Source organism: Anastrepha obliqua, chromosome 1, assembly GCF_027943255.1.
Source record: "Anastrepha obliqua isolate idAnaObli1 chromosome 1, idAnaObli1_1.0, whole genome shotgun sequence".
Lineage (NCBI taxonomy): Eukaryota > Metazoa > Arthropoda > Insecta > Diptera > Tephritidae > Anastrepha > Anastrepha obliqua.
The window spans coordinates 42,053,362-42,070,802 of NC_072892.1; the positions used below are offsets into that span (position 1 = coordinate 42,053,362).

Sequence of the window (17,441 nt, forward strand, 5' to 3'; positions counted from 1 at the left end):
TAAAAATATATATAAAATATTAATTTAAGTTAAAGGATTATATTTAATTATGCTATATTTAATAATTACACTGATCAACAAAAAAAAACTTTCGGAAAATATCTTGGAAACCAACACTTGTTTTAAGACAAGTAAGACATGCTGATTACAAAAATAGAAACCGTTTGTCTCTATCACCCACCGTTGTTGAGATATTTGTCATTGACCATTTATGTATGTTTAATATTGTATCAAAACAAACAACTCGCAGGCAAATCACAGTAGAGCATATATCGCTGAATAGAGTACTATTTAACATAAATACACATAGTTTAAGATATAATACACTTGTAAAATACATAGGTATAACGTAAAGTTCCTTAAATTAAAAGTTCTGCACGAGTTCTTTGTGTCTATGTCGAAATTGTGAAGTTCTTGTACCTGGTGATAGCAAATTAAACTCTTTCAGACGTGAACCTAGCAGTTCAGCTTGACCTTTTGTTAGTGCCAGGTCCCGTACAAGGTCGCAAAGATCATCATTATTAATCAAATGAATTTCATCATCATCAGGATTGTAGTCAGAGTCTGCCATGTTGCTGAAAGACGAACTTTCTTGTGTTGCATCATCGACTCTGTATTCTGTAGGTGATGTTGGTATTGGACAACTGACTGGATCATGTGGAATTGGTTTTGAAACCGAGGGAATATCTGGATACTTCACAGATGAACGAGTCTTGTATGAGAAACCTGTGACATTTGTCAAACAGAAATAACAGTCAGTGATGTGGTTGCTTGACTCACGCCATATCATAGGAACTCCAAATGCCAGATGGTTGTTATTTTTAGCCTTCCTTATCCAACCCCGTAAGTTGCATGCACATGTCAAACAAATGAACTGTGGTGCCCATAATTTGCCGCTGTCAGAAATGGTGTAAATGTCTTTCGGTGTCTTTTGTCCGTGAGATAGCCGCACACATAACAAAACAAGTCTGGTGAATTGATGCAGCCTCTAGACGCCATTGTTTTCACTGAAAAAAAATAGCAAATACGTTATTAACTTAGTAAACTAAACTCTATTTTCTTATTCATTCGTAACAATAAGGGATTAAAAAATGTATGTTTATTATACATTAAGAAACTCAAATAACTTTTTTTTTAGTGTATGGAATTCATTTATTTTTTTTTTCAAGTTGAAGGTCATTAAATTTTATTAAATGTAGCTTAACTATATTAGTTTTAGAAATAATTGAATTTAAATGCCCCCCATGCTCGTTGACACAAGTGCGGCATCTTAGTAAAAAGTTGTTCATTGCTGCTTTGAGAGTTGCGACAGGAATAGCCGCAATTGTTGCCCGAATGGATTGTTTTAGTTCATCCAAATTTGTTGGGTTTGTTTTATAAACTTCTTGTTTACATAAACCTCACAAGAAAAAGTCAGGTGCAGTAAGGTCAGGCGACCTGGGGGGCCAACGAAATTCGGAGTTTCTTGAAATCAGTTTATTGGGAAATTTTCGTCGCAAGTCTGTCATAACAGTCTGGGCTATGTGAGACGTTGCCTCATCTTGTTGAAACCACACAGAGTTGAAAGGAATTCTCTTTCGGCGTAGTTCTGGATAGAAAAATTCTTTCAGCATTTTCAAATAACGGTCTCCAGTAACCGTAACGGTGTGACCATTTTCTTCAAAAAAATAAGGCCCGACAATACAGCGTGAAGAAACCGCACACCACACTGTCACGCGAAGAGGATGCAATTCCGTCTCGTGGAGTATCTGTGGGTTAGAAGTACTCCATATTCGACAATTTTGTTTGTTCACATTGCCGTTTAAATCGAAATGGGCCTCATCAGACATGAAAAGGCAGTTTAACATGTTTTGGTCTTCTTCCACCATTTGCAGGATCTTCTGGCAAAATTCCAAGCGAATCGGCAAGTCTGCTGCATTCAGTTTGTTAACCATTTGAATTTTGTAGGGAAATAAGTCTAAATCTTTGTGCATTATTGTTTGCAAAGACTGTCGGCTGACACCAGGTTGAGCAGATAAGCTTCTTGTTGAAACCCTTGGATTGCTTTGTATAGCTGCAGCTACAGCAGCGATCGTTTCCTCCGTCCGAACTGGTGGGTTTCGATGATAAGGCCTTCTTGCGACTGTTCCTTGCTCAGCAAAATTATTCACCAGTTTCATTATGACCCATCTGCTCGGGGGATCGCCGCCAAACATCCGCCTGTACTCTCTCTGTACCAAAACTACGGACTCCAGTGCGTGATAGGGGCGGACTATCCAAATTCTTGTTTGCGTGTCCCAGTTATCCATTTTAATAAATTTTAAAGATCAATCTGCAAATTAAAACCAAAATGGAACAGATAACTTAAAAAGAAAAAAAGTTATTCAATTTTTTTTTGGTAGCGGCTTTCATCAGCCACCCTGTATCTAATAAAATATAAAATGAACTACCTAGAAGCAAAATGTATTTTTATGTAAACGCTTTGCCTTAAAATTTAAAATTACTTACAATACAAAAATTAATAAAAATAAATTCATTTAAAATGCATACGTGTACGATTGTTTGATTTTTAATTATTCAAATGCGTATAGCGGTAAGTAAGATAACACTGTGGAACAAATTCAGGTTAGCAAAAATTAGGTCCATTCTGAGAGTGGCGAGTGAAAATAGAGGCTAAATTAAAGGACCCGTATCGCGCCGTTTGTTTATGTTAGTTCGAATTTTTTTTTAATCGGCCTTCGAAGTTTCCAGTCAAATGCCGATTTTCAGTATATTGTTTATATGGGTTTTCGGCTATAACTCGTCGACTAATTGATATTTTTTCAATCTGTAAAAGCCAAATTATTGCTAGAGACCTGTGCAACAATTACAATTTTTGAAAAAATTGATTTCGAAAATTTTTATGGTACTTATGAGGTAAAATGTTGGAAAAATTATTTTTTTTTTCATGTTTTTTGAAAATATTTTCCACAAAACTAAGTGTTTTTTAATTTTTTTGTGGTCTATAATATGCTTCTGTTTCTTTATTGAATTTCATTTGAAAAAAATTGTCTTAGTCGATAATTTGCGCTTTAGGCATACAGTCATAATACAAAACGTGCGTTTTTTGAGCTTAATATTAATTTATTTCTCATTTTTTATTTACCAATTTTGTTCAGTGTTGGTTTTGAAGAAACATAGAAAAAGAAAATATAAAAATATGGAAAAATGTATAATTTTGAAATGTTAATAATGAAAAGTTTTAAGTAGAAAAATAAAATAAATTAAATTAATAATTTGGCCAGCTGCCGTTTAGCAGGCGGCTGTGGATCAACATCACTGCTCTCTCTAATGTCTTGGTCATCGTCATCATCATCAGAGAGATCGATTATTTCGTCCAACAGATATTCTGGATTTTCATCTGTGTCTTCCCCTTCTTCCTCTTTTTCCTCGTCTTCCTCTTCTTCAAAGGTGTTTTTATACCACCAACAAATTTCAGCGAGTATCGCATCTGGAGATTTCTTTCCTCTGTACCTGAAACGAAAATAGTTTTCAATCGTTAACATGTTTAAATTGTGCACTCTGACCAAAATATTAGAAAAATCTAGGAATTCAAAATATGCACACTCTATAGTTACCTTATTTCAAATGGAAGCGCAGTTTGGTGATGACGTTCGCCTTGCTCATCAGATTCAGTTGGCAACTGTTGAGCGAGTTTTTCAAGATGCTGATGCAAGAGGTTAATTTTGTATGACATATTAACCCCAATTTCAGCGAAAGCTGCCAACATGTTTGCAACAGATTGCCTGTAGTTTTCTTCGCGTTCTTTACCCAAAAGTCCTTTGATGACTGCTTTCAATGCAAGCCATGCATTTAATTCTCGGTCTGTCAGAACTTGCTCAAAATCTTGACGACTCATTAGTTTCCGTATGTCGGGACCATTAACAACCCCTTCCTGAATTTGGGCCTTACTTAGTCTTGGGAAAATGTCTTTCAAGCGGTTGAATACTGCTGGTCTTTTTGCGATACATTTCAAAAAATTTTTAGCAATGCCAAGTTTAATGTGGAGCAACGGCAACAAAATTTTCATTTCAGGACTTTCGTGTAGCCTATTGTCATTAGGCCATTTTCGCCCAATTCGACTACTCCAGTTATGTTGTTTGTACTGGTTTCTTCCTTTAATACCTTCTCGGTATCGTGAATCCCAATCGCACAAAAAACACGGATATTTTGGACGGCCAGATGCCTGTAATCAAGGAAACTACTTTGAGGTCGCAGCAAATGCGCCATTGGTGTTCGTTATACAGGGTGGCTGATGAATTTTGCTACATTAAGAAACTCAAATAACTTTTTTTTTAGTGTATGGAATTCATTTATTTTTTTTTTCAAGTTGAAGGTCATTAAATTTTCTTAAATGTAGCTTAAGTAGTTTTAAAAATAATTGAATTTAAATGCCCCCCATGCTCGTTGACACAAGTGCGGCATCTTAGTAAAAAGTTGTTCATTGCTGCTTTGAGAGTTGCGACAGGAATAGCCGCAATTATTGCCCGAATGGATTGTTTTAGTTCATCCAAATTTGTTGGCTTTGTTTTATAAACTTCTTGTTTACATAAACCTCACAAGAAAAAGTCAGGTGCAGTAAGGTCAGGCGACCTGGGGGGCCAACGAAATTCGGAGTTTCTTGAAATCAGTTTATTGGGAAATTTTCGTCGCAAGTCTGTCATAACAGTCTGGGCTATGTGAGACGTTGCCTCATCTTGTTGAAACCACACAGAGTTGAAAGGAATTCTCTTTCGGCGTAGTTCTGGATAGAAAAATTCTTTCAGCATTTTCAAATAACGGTCTCCAGTAACCGTAACGGTGTGACCATTTTCTTCAAAAAAATAAGGCCCAACAATACAGCGTGAAGAAACCGCACACCACACTGTCACGCGAAGAGGATGCAATTCCGTCTCGTGGAGTATCTGTGGGTTAGAAGTACTCCATATTCGACAATTTTGTTTGTTCACATTGCCGTTTAAATCGAAATGGGCCTCATCAGACATGAAAAGGCAGTTTAACATGTTTTGGTCTTCTTCCACCATTTGCAGGATCTTCTGGCAAAATTCCAAGCGAATCGGCAAGTCTGCTGCATTCAGTTTGTTAACCATTTGAATTTTGTAGGGAAATAAGTCTAAATCTTTGTGCATTATTGTTTGCAAAGACTGTCGGCTGACACCAGGTTGCGCAGATAAGCTTCTTGTTGAAACCCTTGGATTGCTTTGTATAGCTGCAGCTACAGCAGCGATCGTTTCCTCCGTCCGAACTGGTGGGTTTCGATGATAAGGCCTTCTTGCGACTGTTCCTTGCTCAGCAAAATTATTCACCAGTCTCATTATGGTCCATCTGCTCGGGGGATCGCCGCCAAACATCCGCCTGTACTCTCTCTCTCGTACCAAAACTACGGACTCCAGTGCGTGATAGCGGCGGACTATCCAAATTCTTGTTTGCGTGTCCCAGTTATCCATTTTAATAAGTTTTAAAGATCAATCTGCAAATTAAAACAAAAATGGAACAGATAACTTAAAAAGAAAAAAAGTTATTCAATTTTTTTTTTTGGTAGCGGTTTTCATCAGCCACCCTGTATTTAATTATGTTATATGTATTTAATAATTATTAATTGAGTTTAAATTAGTAGTTTTAATAAGTGTATTAAAATTGATTGTACTGGTGCAATACTGCGCCTGTTGTTAATTTCTGATTGGGGTGACCGGTCTTGGGTGTGCGGTTGCGAGCATGGCGAAATAACGTAAGAGGTGAGCTCTTCCGAGTTAAAAAAAAAAACACACACACACACACGAATTTGTATAGAAACCTACGTTACTTATACAAGCAGATCCCCTCTTGAAAGTATAGGCTTTCACTGTTTTCTCTCATTCTCTCTTCGTATTTATTTCTTGTGCACAAAAAATAGCATAAAAGCCAAGGTAGCAAGTGGTAGCAGCTGAATCTTGTTTTATTCAGTAACCAATACTTTTTTGAGTAACCTTTAATAGGTTTCAAAGCAGCATATGACGGCGTTGTATTACTATACAGTTTGAAAACTCAAATTTTATAAAAAAAATTGCAAAAAATGTATCTACATATTGCTGCAGCTAAAAATTTTGTGTCGAGGTTTTGATATGTACTAAAGATTTCTCGTAGCCAACCAAAGACAAAAAAAACTCTATCTAGAAACTTTTTTTCCGACTTTTGGCCAGCTTTTTGGGAATCGGCCGCACTGTGCGCTATTAGAAAAATGTTTTTCTTTGATTTTGGTGTTTCACCGAGATTTGAACCTACGTTCTTTCTGTGAATCCCGAATGGTTGTCACGCACCAACCCATTCGGCTACGGCTGTCGCCAAGTAAAAAAATTATTAAACCATTTGATTTGCCTGACGGTTTACAGTGTTTTTAGTACATCAAACCCTGTCAGTACGGAGGATTCGCCGATCGTTATCGCCATTCTCATCTAACGATAGGCCCAGGAAAATGCTATTTCGACGTGTTGGGCACAAAGGGAGAGGTGTGTTAGATGAGTGGATTCAAGTGGGTATATGAATATATGGTTAGTATCGCACGTGCTACCTCCACATGTCGTATTTACCGGGGTTTTTAAGCTGTATGAGAACTCGATATCGATAACTATGGTTTGACAGCTGAGATTTGCCATTTCGTAAACATTTCTGTTCGGAAAGGTATCACACGAACTACACGACAAATCACGCTTGCTAATAGGAATAACTATGGTCTCAGTAAGGAAATGTGTAACAGAGACCTCTCTCGCCCGACAAAACTAACACTCTACAAGGCACTCATCTTACCCGTGCAACTGTACGGCGCTGAAGCATGGGTTGTGTCGCAGACTGATGCAGCCGGGATATTCGAGAGAAAGATACTTCGGTCCTCTTCGTGTAGCCAATAACTTCTACCGCCGAATGAACTACGAGCTGTGTTCTACGACGATGTGGACATAGTGAAGCGCATCAATACTCAGCACTTGCGCTGGCTGCACGCACAAGCAAAGAAGGTTTTCGGATTGCATGTTTGAGCACAACGACATAGGGAAAGACCATGCCTCCGAAGGACCAAGTACAGAGAGCCTTATCATTGATTGGTGTAACAAATTGGAAAAGGCGCGCGATTTACGTGTTTTGCCGTTAAGTTGCGTAAAAAAAAACTAATTCTGTTTTTGATTATTAAAATTTATTTATTTAATTCAATTCAACAAACTACTCCGATGAAAGGGAGGAATCAGACTGACTTTATTCTTTTACTTCAAGTTTAATCAAAGCTTACATATTTGCTTACTCGATATATTCTGTTTTTCTTACTTGCTACATTACATTGGCTTATGAAAAATACTTATTAATATTACATTTTTGTGTGAGAACGGAAATGCTGATTTGACAATACTTATTGTAAGCGGACAGTGAAGTTAGTTAATTTTGGAACGGTTGCAATTCCTGGAATTGCGACCGAAAAATAATTTTGATTTGTGAATTTAATAATAATTTCTGTAAACAAAACGGAAGTAGGTTTAGTGTTACACTTTATTTTTAATTATACTTGCAATAAATTCATCTATGTTATATTGTTAGTGCTTGGTTTTACATATGTAACTCGCGCAAAGCAAAGACGCCTGGCGAGACATGTTGTAGTCGGCCTTAATCAGAAAACAGGTTATGATCCTTGATCAGGTCATATAAGGAAGTAAGTTATCGGAAATCATTTAAAGCCAGAACAACGTTTCCAAATAGTGGAAACTTAATATACTAAGAAAAAAAAAATTAAATACATCTATTCGGGAAGTTCATGGAGCACATGGAGTACGATTATGACCCTTATTTCTTTCGAAATGAGTAAGAAGCTGACGTTACGGTGAATGGCAAGCGCTATCGAGTCATGCTGACTAAATTTTTGTTTGAAAAACTTGATCAGCTAAATATCGACATTTGTTTTCAACAAGACGGCCCAACTTGCCATACAGCGCGCTCAACACTCGATTTATTACAATGTTCAAGCTACTATTGACGCCATACGTCCAGATTTATCGGAAATAGTCAAAAATTAGTTAAAAACTAGACTGTTCGAATGGACCATGTATCTCGTAGTCGGAGCGCACATATATCGCACATATAAGTTCTCAAGCTCTTCAAAAAAACATCCGACACATTGGGTATGCCGGGGCTAATTCTGGAAAGTAGGAGTTTAACCTGTTCCAATATCTAAAAGGTACTTGAGTCAAAGTTACGCGAGTTCCAAAAGGCAGCTGAAGGAAGCTCTCTGTCTGCGATGGGTCGTGGTTGGACTGTGATTATTTACATTTTGGATGACTTACGTTTCGGACATCATGTCATATAACCAAATTAATAATGTCATACGGCGTAAGTAATAATGTCTTTAAGTATCTAATACGACTTTCCTGGTATCCCTGTACTTATTATTAAATTAATTCTTCACCTCAGAAATGCTGTGATAGGGTAATCGAAGTAATACTTTTGATTCGAAAAATGTTACCATCGACACAGCGTCTTCAACAATATATGAAAGCCCGTGAAAAATTATTAGAGTTTGATTAGAAGTGAATAGCCATTCTGCATAAACCTCAACACATACCCACACCGAAATTTTTCAAAACAACTAGTTTGGGATTCAAGAAGTTGTATCTTGAGAAAAAATTAATGTCATATAAAATTTTATTCTAATATTCTAGGACTATGAATAAGTTCGTGCGGTTTTTTTTCGAAATTTGAAACTTTATTGACGTAAAATGGTTACAAATTTAATATTCAAAGTATTGTCCATCGCTTACTACTACTTTTTCCCATCTTTCTGGCAATTCACGGATTCCCTTTCGGAAAAATTCGGTCGGTTTTGCCGCAATCCACGAATCGATCCATTTTTTGACTTCATCGTAATTACGGAAGTGCTGGTCAGCCAGGCCATGTTGCATCGATCGGAAGAGATAGTAAGCGGATGGCGCAAGGTCTGGACTATACGGCGGGTGGGGTAGGACATCCCATTTGAGCGTTTCTAAGTATGTTTTGACCACTTGTGCAACATGTGGCCGAGCATTGTCATGTTGGAAAATAATTTTGTCGTGCCTATCGGCGTATTGCGGCCGTTTTTCTCGCAGTGCTCGGCTCAAACGCATCAATTGTCGTCGGTAGACATCCCCCGTAATCGTTTCATTCGGTTTCAGTAGCTCATAATACACAACACCCAGCTGGTCCCACCAGATACACAGCATAACCTTCAGGCCATGAATATTCTGCGCCGACGTCGATGTTGAAGCATGGCCAGGGTATTCATACGTTGCCCGACGTTTTGGATTGTCGTAATGGACCCACTTTTCACCGCCAGTCACAATTCGATGCAAAAAACTCTTTCTTTTGTGCCGTTGAAGCAGTTGTTCGCATGCCATAAAACGGCGTTCAACGTCTCTTGGCTTCAATTCATACGGCACCCAATGGCCTACCTTTCGGATCATTCCCATGGCTTTTAAACGTTTGGAAATGGTTGATTGATCAACTCCCAAAGTTTTTGCAACCTCTTCTTGCGTTTGAGCCGGATCTTGATCGAGCAATTCCTCCAATTCGGTATCCACGAACTTTGGCGGCGCACCCTCGCGTTCTTCGTCTTCCAAGCCAAAATCACCACTTTTAAAGCGTGCAAACCACTTCTGGCACGTTCGCTCAGCTAGAGCATGCTCACCATAAACTTCCACCAAGATACGATGACTTTCGGCTGCTTTTTTCTTCATATTAAAATAATGAAGAAGAATTCCCCGCAAAAACACATTATTTGGCACGAAATTCGACATTTTCAAGTGTGGTAAAAATATTGTTGTTTACGCTTCAAATAAAAAACTTATACTGACGTTTGTGCCTTACGACAGTAGCTCTCCAATGAATGTTTGGAAATGTGGATCGATGGAATCTATTAAGAAAAATACAAAAATATATTGTTTATTTAAAACTAACATAAACTTAGAAAAACGTTGCTCCATAAATAAAATATTAACGAAAATCATACGAACTGGTTTCATTTTTTCTAACAAAGCAATCTATGATTTCGATCATTTGAAACTCAACTTATTTGGTCATTGCAAGTCTTGCTTTCGCGTTACTAACATACATCAAAATACGGTCAAACAGTGAATCGAAGTCGCCGACCTCATACTGGAAGACCTCGCAAGTTGACCATCAGTGATTAACGCCATATAATAAGAAAAATAAAAGAGAGTAGAAGTTCTTGAAGAGATTAATAAAGAAATCCATTCGAAAGCAGTTCACAGGGCATTGAAACGTGCCGGGTATAGCTCGCAAATTGCTCGAGGGAAAGTCAATCAAAATAAAAGGAGTTCGTAAAGGAGTATAAAAATAAGCCACTTGATTTATGGAGCTCTTCAAGTGGAAAAAAACTACGGGTTAAGAGTTTCTCATGAAACTTTTCGAAAAGTGTTGTAAAAAACAAATATTTTTCAAAAGTGGCTAGGATAAAATCCCTGTTATCAGCACAAAACGTTGATAAAAGATTGCGATTTGCCACCGAGCACATATCACTTCCCACAGGAAACTGGGATGACGCTATTTTCTCAGATGAGACGAAAATGATGCTCTACTACCATGATGGACCCCAGAGAGTTTGGTTTAAGCCTCTCACAGCACTACAAAACAAAAATATTATCCCTACCGTAAACTTTGGAAAACTCTCAGTAATGGTTTGGGGTTGTATATCAACAAAGGGAGCGGATGAAATCAAAATTTTAGACGAAATAACGACCAAGGAAGTACATCTTGATACTTAAAAAAACGAATTGACTTCCAGTATTAGAAAATTCGGCTTTATTGACCCGGAAAATTCGAACAAATTTAAATACAAATACTATCAAGATAATAATCCCAAACATAAATCTTATTTATGCAAGTTCTGGTTACTCTACAACTACACCAAAGTTATTGATACTCCCGCCCAAAGTCCCGACATTAACCCAATCGAAAATTTGTGGGTTTATTTAAAAAGAAAAGTAGGAAAAAGATCGCCAACTAATAAAACTGAATTAATAAGATTCATCAGAGAAGAGTGGGAAAAAATACCATTGGAATATGATATTCCGAAACTAATTAAATCAATGCGAAGTCGTCTTCAAGCGGTAATTGATGCCCAAGGAGGACATACAAAATTTTAACCCCAAAAGACCAAAAATTCCACCAAACTTGATTTTCAACCAGCAGAGAAATTGAACTGTTTTTATGTTTTAGTAAACAGTAATTGTAGGCATGTGCTTATACTTACGTAATTAGCCCTTAAGATTTATTTAGTAAGCTTTCGTTGTAATTAGACCTTAAGACTTACTCGCTAAGCATTCGTTGTAATTAGACCTTAAGACTCGTTGATGGTAGCGTTTGGTACGATAGGCCATTTTGTAGAAATAAAGATACATTCGGCTTATAGCGCAAGAAGAGTAAGGTGCTGTTGTCATTTCTGACGGTTAATTATCATTACTATTATATCAGAAGTGGGCGTCGAAGCCACTAAAGCTAACTCTGTGTGTTATATTTAAACATTTTTCTTTTGCGTCCTGAAATGGAAGACGAGGTGGTGAGTGCCGAAAAACATACACTCCTCCAATTAAAGGCCTGGTGTACGGCCGTTGGCATAAACGCAAACGGTGCAAAAGCGTCGCTCGCGGCAAGGCTGAGCCAGTTGTCAAAAGAAGCGCGCGGATTGTGCCCAGCAAGCGAATCAGTAGATCTGATTTATGAGGCCAGTGACAACGTTACCGGAAGAAACAACAAGTCGGACAGTGACGCAGACACCATAGCAGCACACGACGTAGCGGTCAACGTGGCGGACAAAGTAGCGGTAAACGTAATGGACAAAGTAGCGGACAAGGTGACGGTCAACGTAGAGGATACTGCAAAAAACGTAGCTGCCAATGCAGCGGTCAATGAAGCAGGGAATACAATGGCAAATTTAGTGGACAATAGTGCAGAAAAAAAGGCGTACTACAAGGTAGAGGACAACGGTGAGAAGGTACAGCAACGTATATGTAGCGGTACATTCGGGGACCGTTTAACGAGAAACCGCGACGCCAAAGAAAAAAACGGTATGTCGAACGGTACAGTAAAAGACGGCATACAAATTTCACTGCTGCAGAGAGAAATTGAGCTGCTGAAGTTACAATTGGAACGAGAGAAAACAATAAGCAAAGTAGCGACCGAAGACATTGCGTTTGAGACATTGAAAAACGTAATACCTGCGGGTTCAAAGCCTGGCATAACCAGTTGCTGCATTTGCGCGAGGTAGTGCAAGTAAACGACGCTGTACTAGGAGTCGTCATTCACACCAAGTTAAAAGGTGCAGCCCTGTCGTGGTACAACGCAAAGCCTATGTTTCCTAAAAAGGTTGACGAATTGCTACGTGAGATGGAGTCAGTGTTCGGGGCAGGTGAGAGTAAGCTTGATCGCCGCAGAAAATTCGAGAAGAGAATGTGGTCATCCGAAGAAAGCTTCGCCAACTACTTCAACGATATATGTTTGCTGGGCGGCGAACTGAACTTGGGTGATGAGGAACTCGCAGATTACCTCATAGAAGGCGTTCCTGATAGACAACTCCGCAATCAGGCCAGGTTACAAAACTTCACCACAGCCAACGACTTACTAAGGGCGTTCCGCTCTATAAGTCTACCAGAGCATACGGAACCAAAACAACGAACGGTCGAAAGGATGCGGTGTTACAACTGCAATTGCTCGGGTCACTATGCTAAAGATTGTCGGAAACCGAAGAGGGAAGCTGGTTCCTGCTTCGCTTGTGGACAGCTAGGCCATTACGCAGCGGAGTGCAAACAACACAAAAAAAACAAGAACACGTTTGTAAGTTATTTTAAATTATATGTATCAGCACATACTAATAGGTACATGTTTATAGAATGTTTAGTCGACTCAGGAAGCCCAGTTAGCCTGATCAAGCAAGTCCTAGTACCAGCAGGAGCAAAATTAGAAGAAGTCAAAAATGTTTACTATGGGTTAAACAAGTCCCCTTTGAATATCAGTGGAAAAATGATATGTTTTATAGAAGTGTTAAATAAATGTGTTTCAGTTGAACTCTTGGTGGTTCCTAATGGGTCCATGGGTTGTCCAGTTTTGCTGGGTAGGGATTTCATCGAAGCAAGTGACGCAAAGTTGAAGATAGGAAATGTCGAGTTTATGGATAGAGTGGCAAATATAGAAGTAGAAAATGTTGTGAGCAAAAGTAAAGTTGAGAAAATTTACAATGTTGAAAAAGTGAGTAATTTAATCTTAGCGAACGAAGGAGCGTGTGGAAAAGTTAACGAAGTCAGTGTAAGGAACGAAGATACAACTGACGACAATACCAACATAAGTGAAGTTTTGAGAGAAGTCATGGCAATAGACGTGTGTGGTGAAACGGATTTAGATCTCAAACTAGGTGAGCAGTTAAGCTATAATGAAAAAACCGGATTCCAAGCAATGTTTAGAAGGATTTACGTGAACTCAAAAAGTCTCGACGAACCCCTAGTTAGAAAGGAAATACGATTAGCGTTAGAAAGTGATAAGCCATTTTCGTGTCCTCCAAGAAGATTGTCGTACAGTGAGAAAGAAGAGTTACAAAAAATAATTGACGAATATTTAGCAAAAGGGTACATACGACCAAGCGAGTCTGAGTTTGTGTCACCTATAGTGCTGGTTAAAAAAAAGACTGGTGAACTTCGGTTGTGCGTCGACTACAGAAAGTTAAATAAGGTTACAGTTAAAGACAATTATCCAATGCCACTTATAGATGATTTACTAGACAGATTGGCAAACAAAAAGGTATTTACAAAGCTAGATCTAAAAAACGGGTTTTTTCATGTTTTTGTAGAAAAAGACTCAATTAAATATACTTCTTTCACAACTCCCTTGGGGCAGTACGAATTCCTGAGGATGCCGTTCGGACTGAAAAATGCGCCCGCAACATTTCAGAGGTTTATTAACAAAATTTTCGCGGACATGATTCGAAGTGGAGAAGTTATAGTTTACTTAGACGATCTTATGATAGCGACGCAAAGTGTACAACAGCATTTAGAAATATTGGAAAAGGTTATGTCACGGATTGTTCAGAATAATTTAGAGCTACGACTAGACAAGTGCGAGTTCTTACAATCAAAGGTGTCGTATTTAGGGTATGTCATTACAGACAAAGGTATTCAAGCCGATGAAAAAGGACTTAAGGCGATAAATAACTTTTCTGTCCCAACAAAAGTTCAGGAAGTTCAAAGTTTTTTAGGCTTGTGCTCATACTTCCGAAGGTTTATAAAAGATTTTGCGACTATAGCCAAGCCTCTCCACGATCTTACGAAAAAAGATAAAAAGTTTCAGTTCATGGAAGCAGAAATAGAATCTTTTAACAGTCTTAAAGAAAAACTTATCGCATCCCCGCTGCTAGCGATCTATGATCCGAGTGATGCAACAGAGTTACATTGTGATGCAAGTACTTTAGGGTTCGGAGCAATATTGTTACAGAAAAAGAAAGACGGGAAATTTCATCCCGTGTTCTACTTCTCCAAACGAACGACCGATGCAGAATCCAAATACCACAGTTTCGAGCTAGAAACGCTAGCGATAGTGTATGCGTTAAAAAGGTTCAGGGTATACCTTCAAGGTATTAAATTTAAGGTAGTTACTGACTGCAACTCTCTTACTTTGGCACTCAACAAAAAAGATATGAATCCAAGAATAGCGAGGTGGGCATTAGAATTGCAAAATTATGATTACGAAGTTGAGCATAGGTCAGGCAAAAGAATGCAACATGTAGATGCACTAAGTAGAATAAACAACGTACTAGTAATTCATGCCAATACTTTCGAAGAAAACTTAATCGTATGCCAAAGTAGAGATGAACGGATTAGAAAAGTAAAAAAGGAATTAGAAGTTAAGGAAAGCAGTCAATATGAGATGAGAAATGGAGTAGTTTATAAAAAGAAGGACAATGACTTACTGTTTTACGTACCTGAGCCTATGGAACAACATGTTTTGTATAAATACCACGACGAAATGGGACACCTAGGTGTAGACAAGGTAATAGAAACCGTAGGGAAAAGTTATTGGTTTCCAAATATTAGGAAAAAGACGGCCGCTCACATTGAAAATTGTTTGAAGTGTATAGCGTTTTCAAATAAAGGCGGTAAAAAAGAGGGGCTTTTACATGATACCTAAAGGAAACGTGCCGTTCGAAATGGTTCATATTGACCATTACGGACCAGTTCATAGCAAATGCACAAAGTACAAACATATACTAGTAATAATAGACGCGTTCACAAAGTTTGTTCGTCTCTATCCCGCGAAAACGACAGCTTCCAAGGAAGCCGTTACTGCCCTAAAAGATTATTTCAGAGCCTATAGTAGACCAAAATTCATAGTATCAGACCGAGGAACCTGCTTCACCTCAAAAGAGTTTGAAGAATTGTTAGAAGAAAGAGGTATAGAACACATAAAGGTTGCCACAAGCCCGCCCCAAGCAAACGGCCAGGTCGAAATCGTGAATAAAACCTTAGGACCTATGTTAGCAAAGATGGTGGATTCTGAGAAAGAGATTAGATGGGAGAAAGTATTAGAGTCAGCGGAATACGCAATGAACAATACAGTACATAGAGCAACCAAGGAACAACCTAGCGTACTTTTGTTTGGGGTTAGACAAAGAGGAAAGTTCGTAGATAGCGTAAAAGAAAATGTGGTAGAACCAGCACAAAATTCAACTCCAGCGATAATAGAGAACGTCAGAAAACAGGCAGAATTAGAACAAATCAAAGCACAAAGTTACAACAAAACCTATTCAGATATGAAACGGCGAGAACCTCGCAAATTTAGCCTAAATGACTATGTTGTAGTCTCCAACACCAGTTCGCAGGTAGGAGCGTCAAGCAAGTTGATACCCAAATACAAGGGACCGTACAGAGTAACTAAAATTTTAGAAAATGACCGTTACGTAGTTGAAGATGTAGAAGGTTTTCAGCAGACACAGATTCCGTATAAAGGTACTTGGTCGGTTACAAATCTAAAGCCTTGGTGTGGTTTTAAACAAAGTCTCGGAAAAAAATACTGAGAAGTAAACAGACTTTATTTGTGTAAACGAAACTTAGTAGAATCAGGAGATTCTATGTGTCAGGAAGGCCGAGTTGTAAACAGTAATTGTAGGCATGTGCTTATACTTACGTAATTAGCCCTTAAGATTTATTTAGTAAGCTTTCGTTGTAATTAGACCTTAAGACTTACTCGCTAAGCATTCGTTGTAATTAGACCTTAAGACTCGTTGATGGTAGCGTTTGGTACGATAGGCCATTTTGTAGAAATAAAGATTCATTCGGCTTATAGCGCAAGAAGAGTAAGGTGCTGTTGTCATTTCTGACGGTTAATTATCATTATTATTATAATATACATATTAGCATCTTATTATCGCCCTAGAATTTTTTTTTTTATAATATTTAATATATTGGAAAACATGGCTACATGATTTTGAAATTGTACAGGGTAGGCCATTTAAAGCGGGCCCATTTGTTTCTGAAAAAAAAAACATTGAAAAAAACATTTTTTTTTTTGTTGATATGAAAAATCATTTATTTTGATTCAAGGAGATTTGTTCCAGCTAGTTTTTGAAAATGATATCCTTCAAATGTTTGCCTCTGGCCTTGATGGCCAAATGTGTCCTTTTTTCGGCGTTTTCCATCGTTTTGGCCAATATTTCGGCCGGTATGGCGGCGATTTCGCGTCGGATATTGTTTTTAAGTTGAGTTAGAGTCCTTGGCTTGTTGATGTATACCTTGGATTTCAGATAACCCCACAAATAAAAGTCCGGTGGCGTCAAATCTGGTGATCTCGGTGGCCACGGAAAATCACCATTTTTCGAAATCAACCTTCCAGGGAACAATGGCTTCAAAAAATCGATTGTAGCGCGTGAAGTGTGGCATGTAGCCCCGTCCTGTTGGAACCAGTAGCCTTCCATGTCATTTTCTTCGATGATTGGCATAACAAAATCGCGTATCATGGCACGATAACGCTCTCCATTGATGGTGACAGAGGCTCCATTTTCATTTTCGAAAAAGAACGGTCCGATGACCATTCCCGCACAAACACCGCACCACACAGTCACTTTTTGATCGAAGAGAGGCTGTTCTTCAACTAATTGAGGATTTTCGGCAGCGTAGAAGCGACAATTTTGCTTGTATACGCCTCCATTCAACTGAAAATGAGCCTCGTCTGACATGATGATTTTTTGCCAAAAGTCGGGTTCATTTCGAACGGTTTCGACGGCCCATTTGGCATAATCAAGCCGTTTCGGGTAATCAGCCGGGTTTAATTTTTGTGCCATTTGCATTTTGTACGGAAACATTTTCAAATCGATGCGAATTATGCGCCTGAGTGTTGTCCTGGCGATGCCTAATTCCTGAGAACGACGATAACTC

At 38.4% G+C, this 17,441-nt stretch overlaps 1 protein-coding gene across 1 annotated transcript; it reads right to left on the minus strand.

Moving 5' to 3' along the window:
* Positions 1–364: 364 nt before the first annotated feature.
* On the minus strand, positions 365–834 carry LOC129235961 (uncharacterized). Its single transcript, XM_054870056.1, has 2 exons — positions 781–834; positions 365–726 (listed from the first exon to the last, which is right to left on the minus strand). The coding sequence occupies exons 1-2, from the start codon at positions 788–790 to the stop codon at positions 365–367; spliced, it is 372 nt and encodes a 123-aa protein (XP_054726031.1). The 5' UTR covers positions 791–834.
* Positions 835–17,441: the final 16,607 nt, after the last annotated feature.